This window comes from Magnolia sinica, chromosome 3 (genome assembly GCF_029962835.1).
Source record: "Magnolia sinica isolate HGM2019 chromosome 3, MsV1, whole genome shotgun sequence".
NCBI classification, from domain to species: domain Eukaryota; kingdom Viridiplantae; phylum Streptophyta; class Magnoliopsida; order Magnoliales; family Magnoliaceae; genus Magnolia; species Magnolia sinica.
Genome location: NC_080575.1, coordinates 76,867,457 through 76,875,726, shown reverse-complemented (window position 1 = coordinate 76,875,726; position 8,270 = coordinate 76,867,457). Strand labels below are relative to the sequence as shown.

Below are 8,270 nucleotides of genomic sequence, written 5' to 3'. Positions count from 1 at the left end.
TATCCAATCGCTATTGTTTTCATGTGGTGTGGTCCACCTGAGATTTATATCCCTATAATTTTTGAATCCCTATAATTTTTCGTATCAAGCAATAAAATGATCTGTAAAAATGGATGAAACATATACATCATGGTGGGGCCCATAGAGCACCGACCACTAGCCACGGAGCTGGTGTCAGGGGGAGTAGCCAATCCGTTTCCAATTGGTAAGTGTTTTCTTCTCGTGTACCACGCTGCTCCCAAAGAGAAACCGTGTGGCCCCATACACGTGCATTACATGTACCCACGCAACAAAGCCGTCCTTTGAGCCACTTTAATATTTTTCACATCACACCCATTCTGTCTGTCATTTAGGCCAGCCGAGGCATGAGTGTGAAAATATGGTCGGTCCAAATTTTATACACAATGTTGCACAGGCTAATAAGCCTGAAATCAGAATTTAACAGGGACTTCTGCAGACTTACTTTCCACGTCCCTTCAACTGTTTAAGATTTTGTGTACGGTGATGCAATCTGTAAGTATTTTCTTTTCGTGTATCACGCTGCTTCTAAAGAGAAACTATGTGGACCTATGCACGTGCATTACAGGTACCCATGCAACAAAGCCATCCTTTGGGCTACTTTAATATTTGTCACATCACACCCATTCGATCTGTCATTTAGGCCAGCCGATATCAGGGCTGAGTTTGAAAATATGGTCGGTCAAAATTTTATACACAATGTTGCACAGGCTAGACTTACTTTCCATGTCCGTTCAACTGTCTAAGATTCTGAGTAGGGTGATGCAATCGGTAAGTATTTTCTTTTCGTGTATTACATTGCTTCCAAAGAGAAGCCGTGTGGACCCATACACGTGCATTGCATGTACCCATGCAACAAAGCCCTCCTTGGGGCCACTTTAATATTTGTCACATCACACCCATTCTGTCCGCGGGCCAATATCAGGGCCTGATTGTGAAAATATGGTCAGGTCAAAATTTAAGTGGGCCAGTACTATCATTGAAACCTTCCCAAGACATATAGTTATTTTATTTTATTTTTGTACAAATGGGCATTGTATGGCCCACCTTCCGGAGACTTAGATTTTCTAACCATGCTACTTCATCCTTTTGAGACTCACATTATGAGCAGATTAGATAGGATATAAACATCACAAACTAGTCCCATGAAGGTGAAGGTTTTCAGTGTAGGTGTTTATATAGCCATTCACACCCATGTGGTGTGGTCCACTTGAGTTTTGGAACGGCCTTATCTTTTGGTTCCCATTCTAACATGAGCAGGCTCAAATGATGGATAGATTAAATGTCCCTTGCACATTCTGGAAGGCTACCTGTTCTAATCAAGGTATTGGGATCGTTTCACGAAAAATTGAACTAAGAAAGAAGGACAGAACAGGAAAAACAGACCCATAAAATGGGGCTGGAGTCTTTTGTGTGCAGCAATCAAAACCATAAAAAGTGGATAGGGAAATGGCCGTTGAAACCTCCTGGGATCCACTGTGATGTTTATATGCCATCCATCTCTTAGTTAGATGAATTTGAAACACAAAAATAACAGCCTGACCCAAAACTTATGTGACCCTACAAATTCTTCAATAATGGATGTCCAATCCTAACCGTTTTCTCTCAGGCAGTGCGCTGCAGTTTTGGATTGGCTTCATTTTTGGGCCCATGCCATAATATGAAAAAACTTATAGATATTATAGATATATCACAAACATCATAGTGGGCCCACATAGCTATGGATATGATAGATATACCACAAACATCACAGTAGGCCCCTCATAGCTCTCTGTTACACGAATTTCTCATGAAAGCCATCACAGGGAATCGGCATCCCCTTTAGCTTAAGCTTTTTGTACACAAATTTCCTGGAAAAGGCTTATGCAAGAAGTTCTTTGTTAGGAAGCTAGGTGGGCCGCATGAGAGGTAATTATGGGGATTTTTTTTATTTTTATTTTTTTCTCATCTTTTAAAATTATCTGAAAAAACCACACAAAAAAAGAAAAAAAAGAAAAAAAAAAAAGAAAAACGAACAGATGTATTTCTCGCAGACATCAGCCCCATCTAACTAAAGCCATTGTCAGGAACTCCCCGTCCAATGCAGCGTGTGGGCTCCAGTATCTGCGACACATAAAGGTTAGTCGTGACAGAGACAAAAGCAACTCCGTGTTTGGAGTCTTTTGAAAGTATTTAAGTCAAAAGAAAAGAGGAAAAGGAAAAGAATAGTAAAAAACAAAAAGAAAAAAAACATAAAAAAGTACCCAAGAAATCAACCGACCATTTGTTATTTAGTAGCCTGGTCAAGTCATGAACGGATCGACGAGAAGTGCCCTTCTCCGTAGATATAGAGGGGAATCCACTCCCTATTTGTCTCCACACCTTGGCTTTCCTGCATTCACGAACCCAATAATGGGGCTCACGCCAATGAGCCTAAGGGCAATTTGGTCATTTCTCCTCCATGCCATCATTTTCTCTCCCATGTACATTCCATGGTTGTTGGGATCTGCTGCTAACTTCTCCAACGAAACAGATCATCTTGCTTTAGTCCACTTCAAACATCTGATAACTGACGATCCTCTCCATTCCTTGAGCTCCTGGAACCATACTCTCCACTTCTGCCACTGGCAAGGAGTGACTTGCGGTCACCGACATCCTCAAAGGGTCACGGCCTTGAACCTCGTTGGCCAAAACTTGGTGGGCCCCATATCTCCCTACATAGCAAACCTCACCTTCCTCAGGATCATCAATTTCACAGGCAACAGCTTCTACGGCGCGGTTCCTGAAGAGATTGGCCATTTGTTCCGTTTGCAGTATCTCACTCTGTACAACAACACATTCACCGGAGAAATTCCAGTAAATCTGACCCACTGTTCAGAACTCAAAGTCCTCGATCTTGACAAGAACCAGCTTGTAGGGAGGATTCCAACTGAGCTAGGTTCTCTGTCCAAGCTCACCAAATTGAACCTTGGTCACAACAGTCTTACAGGAAGCATCCCACCTTCACTTGGAAACCTTTCGTCTCTCACTTACCTTTTTCTCTCGGGTAACAATCTCGAAGGCAGCAGCATCCCAAGTGAGCTCAGCCAGCTGGAAAGCTTAGAGGTGCTTGCAATTTCTTCTAATAAACTATCAGGTAGGATTCCTCCCTCTCTATACAATCTTTCATCCATTACCGATTTGGACGTGGGAGATAACAGATTGAATGGAAATCTTCCATCCAACTTAGGCATCGCTCTCCCTAATCTCCAAGGACTCTATGTTGGAGGAAACCAATTCACAGGACCCATTCCAGTTTCATTACCCAACGCTTCGGGACTTGTACTTCTTTCATTTGCGGTCAGTAGTTTTAGTGGATCCGTGCCTATGAATCTTGGAAGCCTCAAGAGTCTCACTAGGGTATCTTTCGGCGGCAATCGACTTGGAACCGGGAAATCTCATGACTTGAGTTTTCTCGTTTCATTGACCAATTGTACTAGCTTACAAATACTGGCCGTGGAGGGTAACCGTCTCAGCGGTGCGTTGCCTGACTCCATAGCTAATCTTTCGACCCAACTGACATGGCTATCACTTGGTGAGAACAGGATATTCGGAAGCATCCCATCTGGTATTCAAAACCTTTTCAGCTTAAGAAAGTTGTCTATGCGATATAACTTTTTAACGGGTGCCATTCCCATTGGTGTTGGGAAGCTTAACAAAATGGTGGAACTAGCCTTCGGTAGAAATGAATTATCTGGAAATATTCCATCTTCCTTGCAAAACATGTCCCGGTTGTATAAACTTTATTTACACCAAAACAGTCTAACAGGGAGCGTACCTTCAAGTCTTGGAAATTGTACATACATGCAGGTTTTGAACCTCGCTGATAATAATCTTAGTGGTAGCTTACCCAAACAACTTTTCAGCTTTCCCTCTTTAATTGCAATCTTTGTTGGAGGCAACTTGTTTAGTGGTGCTCTGCCATTGGAAGCCGGATACCTGAAAGCTCTCCAGATATTGCATGTTTCTAATAACAAATTGTCAGGTGAAATTCCAAGTACACTAGGTAACTGTCTAAGCCTAGAGTATCTTGGGTTGGATGGGAACTTCTTTCAAGGGTCAATTCCTTCTACATTTAGTACTCTAAGAGGCCTTCAATCCCTGGATCTTTCAGGCAACAACTTGTCTGGAAAGATTCCCAAATACCTGGAGAACCTTTCTGCTTTGGAATACCTAAATCTATCTTTCAATGATTTCGAGGGTGAATTACCAAAACAAGGGGTCTTTAGAAATGCCAGTGAAGTTTGGGTACTCGGAAATAGTAAGCTTTGTGGGGGTATTGAAGAATTGAAATTGCCAGCGTGCTCTAGCCAAGCTTCCAAGAAATTGGGGATGTCTCTTGCTTCAAAAGTAAAATTCTCAATAATTTTTGTCCTGTGTCTCATTTCATTATCATGTTTCGTCACCACTCTGTATTGGGTAAGAAAGTCGAGAAAGAAACCTTCTGTTCCGCCGTCCGTGGAGGATCCTTTCATGAACATATCATATGCAGACCTCTTTAAAGCGACAGATGGCTTCTCTTCTGCAAATTTGATTGGCAGTGGAAGCTTTGGTTCTGTATATAAAGGAACACAAGATGGAGATGGAACTGTTTTTGCAGTGAAAGTCTTCAACCTTCAACAGCAAGGAGCTCTGAGGAGCTTCATGGCCGAATGTGAAGCTTTGAGAAACATTAGGCATCGGAATCTTATTAAAATCTTAACCTGTTGCTCAAGCATTGATTATAAAGGCAATGAGTTCAAGGCTTTAGTTTTTGAGTACATGAACAATGGAAGTCTAGACAGGTGGTTACGCAAAGATGGGTATGACCAGCTGAGGGGGAATTTAACCTTTATTCAAAGGTTAAATATAGCACTTGATGTGGCTTCTGCACTGGATTATCTACATCACCATTGCCAAACACCAATCGTGCATCGTGATTTAAAACCGAGCAACATTCTTCTTGATGATGACATGATTGCCCATGTGGGTGACTTCGGGTTAGCGAGGTTTTTATCTGAGGTTGCTCAAACCATATCGCTTGGGGTGAAGGGATCTATTGGGTACATCGCTCCAGGTAAGATTCATATATTTTCTTTAATTTTATTCTTTTAAGTGTGTCTGTGCGATACTTGTGCCCCACTCCTAAGGAAAGCTTGCGTGGGCGTAGGCTATATGGGGCCCAAGGTGATGTCGTTGCGAAATCCAATCCATCTATCAATTTCGGAAGCTCACAATAGGATAGCAACCAAATAATTATTTAGATCCAAGACTCAAGTGGGCCACAAGGCAGGAATCATTGAGTGTTAAGGCTCAACATTGAAACTTTCATTGGGCCATAAAAGTTTCGCATTATGGTAATATTTATGGTTTCAGTTCATGCCAGTGGGAATAACCAGATGAACAGTTTGGATGGTGTATAAACATCATGGTGGGCTCCAGCAAGGCCTTGACCTTTGGCATTTCCATTCTCATTATTAGGTGTTATGTGGCCTACTTGAGTTTTGGATCTTAATATTTATCAAGTTGCTGTACTATTATTAGCTTTTGAAATTGATGGACGGATGCATTAGATTTCTCATGTTGACCCACATAACTTGGGCCCACAAGAACTTCCATGGGCAGCTATATACTTAGCAAACTCATAAAGTTTCAATTAGCATAAATATCAATGAACGTACTCAATATATATCCAAAGGAGAAATTTTCATAAACCACCATTGGATCAGGCCGAACTTTCAAATTTGGTGCTTTCTTTCTCTGCTGATGTTAGAAATTCTCAACTTTAGGATAAACAGAAATGATAATTACTTGTTTAAATGGAATATTTGCTTATATTTAAATATGAGATGTACAAATTACAGAGTATGCAATGGACGGTAAAGCTTCTACACAAGGAGATGTTTACAGCTATGGAATCATTCTCTTGGAGATGATAACTGGAAAGGGGCCAACTGATGACATGTTTAAAGACAATCTAAGCCTTCATCATTTTGTCAAGTTGGCGTTGCCTGAACGAGTAATGGAGATTGTAGATCCATATCTCTTTGAAGAAGCGGAAGTTACTCAAGGCAGTGGAAATCATATCAATGCAAGGAATAGAATGTGTGATTGCTTGATTTCCATGGTCAGAATTGGTGTGTTGTGTTCTTTGGAATCTCCGAGAGAACGAATGGAGATGAAAAATGTTGTCACGGAAATGCATGCAATCAAGGACTTATATCTGAAGTCAGAATTCACAGAGATACAAGTTAGATCACCGTTGTGGGGTGAAGGTAAGTCTTACCTCAGTCATCACTGAGATATTACTACAAGTTTGTTAAGAAAGATTTCGAAATACAATAAGTTTGTTGAACAAGCTTTAGATATATATAATTATGGCTTATGAGTGAGCTTGTACTGATGCTTTATATGTGGGAAGATTTGTTTCTTTTCCTTTATTTTGTCCTGTGTTAGGCAAAGGAAGATTGTATCATGAATGTAATAGGATACAAATATTATCTACTTATAATAAGAAAACTATTGGGTTTCTAAGGTGTTTAATCGCTGAGCATTTTATAAACCCATTTCAAAATGCTATTATAATCTAGCAAAGTCCCATTATGGATTAAGATCTTTTGCCTGATGAATGTGAATAATTTCTTTTTGCAAATGTCCACTGATATACCACCAACAAAAGTGTTAGAATCATCCAAACATTGTAATGTCCTGCCGAACGACCTAAATGCATGTCTAGATAGACTAGTTGAAAGCTGGCAAATGCAAATGCAGCGATGTTCATGTGAAGATTTCGTTGTGAGAACCGCATGTGTGTTGTTCAGGTCCTAATTTAGGCTGCCAGATTAGTAAAATAACGATTTTTCTCATCTCTATGTTATGTGACATGTAATTGTTAATTATGATTAAGCTTCACGTTTGAAGTTGGTTTATTTCAACTTGTGCTTGTGCTAGTGTGAAAGGTGGTACAGAATGAGGAAACATGCAACGGCCTTATAAACTGTTAATGTGGGGCCTTTCTCTATTGCCTGATCTAACAATGCCTGTAAATGTGGATAATTACTTGCAATTGTTCATTTTTTTGTTGAATGGCTAAAATCATTTCATTGGGGAAATATTAGGAATGACCGGCTGATAAGATGGCTCGCCGGGGTAGCGAGTCCCAAGCTAGCTCTTTCATCCGGAACTTTGGAGAGCTCCCGACTCTGGTGAGGGGTCTCCTTTTCCTGGACTCGGTGGGTCTCGGGGCTGTCAGGATTCCCAATGCCATCAGGAACTAGAAGTCCCTTGGGGGCTTTGCTTGGCTGGTTGCTGCTGTTCCTCAGAGGGTGGAGGCTGGCAGTTTCTTAGTCCAGGAGTTCGCTGGTCACTGCTGTCCCTCACAGGCTGGAGGTTGGTCGGTTTCTCTGCCGGGGCCAACCCTTCGTGAAGGGGTTGTTTTCAGCAGTTTCCCTTTGACAGGGAGGGCTGAGTTGTCTGCTCCAGTTTTTGCGTTTATGTGGGCGGTCCCTGTTTTAGCCTGCTCTGTTCTTGCAGCTACCCTGCTTGGAGGCCGCTTCTCGTCTCCTAGCTGCCCTGTACAGAGGAAGTTTCTGTTGGGAGGGATATGGCTCGGCGTAGATGGTTTGGTTTTGTTTTGGGCAAGTCGCGGTGTTGGGAGGATTGTAGCTCCCTTGCGGGGGCCGCTCAAGGCGATGTCATGGTTTCGTTGGCCGCAGCTATGTAGAGGCTTGGTAGTTATTTTCTGTTCTGTTAGGTTTCGCTGCGGGGTGGTTTCGGTATTGGAACGTACGATTTGGATATGATAGGTGGGGGCCTCTTCTTTTTTTGGTCAGCCCCCACCCGAATGTGTAAATCCCTGAACTCAGTTCATCAATACAATAGGAGGTATTAAAAAAATAAAAAAGGTCCAGTCTGCTCTTCATGGGCAGTCATGAAAAAAAAAAACATACTAATCAAATAATCCTTCCGTCCAGTCAATGGCTTGGAATAATGGACAAAATTATTCGTTAAAAGATAAGTCCAGCTACAGATGTTCAGGACCACCTGAGTACTGTAGTTTTTGCATAGTACTGAATGAAAATTGATTAGACCTGATGGACGGACCAGATAGGTGATGAGAATGATAAAACTTCCAAATGCAACTATGTGCATGGCAAGATTTACCTACACATGTTTTCCAAATGCAGAAAAAAGATCGAAGAAGAAGAAGAAGAAGAAGAAGAAGAAGATTTACTTACACATAACTCGCTAGATCA

General features: G+C 41.5%; 1 protein-coding gene across 1 annotated transcript; it reads left to right on the top strand.

Annotated features, from left to right (window-relative positions):
* Positions 1–2,409: 2,409 nt before the first annotated feature.
* LOC131238940 (probable LRR receptor-like serine/threonine-protein kinase At3g47570) lies at positions 2,410–6,724 on the top strand. Its single transcript, XM_058236518.1, has 2 exons — positions 2,410–5,092; positions 5,880–6,724. Exons 1-2 carry the CDS (start codon positions 2,410–2,412, stop codon positions 6,314–6,316), a joined length of 3,120 nt encoding a protein of 1,039 aa, XP_058092501.1. The 3' UTR covers positions 6,317–6,724.
* The last annotated feature ends 1,546 nt before the right edge of the window (positions 6,725–8,270 follow it).

Bases quoted from the DNA above. Each gene is read 5' to 3' on its own strand.
- LOC131238940 (XM_058236518.1), top strand. From the start codon at position 2,410: ATGGGGCTCACGCCAATGAGCCTAAGGGCAATTTGGTCATTTCTCCTC. The intron at 5,093-5,879 runs GTAAGATTCATA...TACAAATTACAG, and splicing joins TATTGGGTACATCGCTCCAG to AGTATGCAATGGACGGTAAA.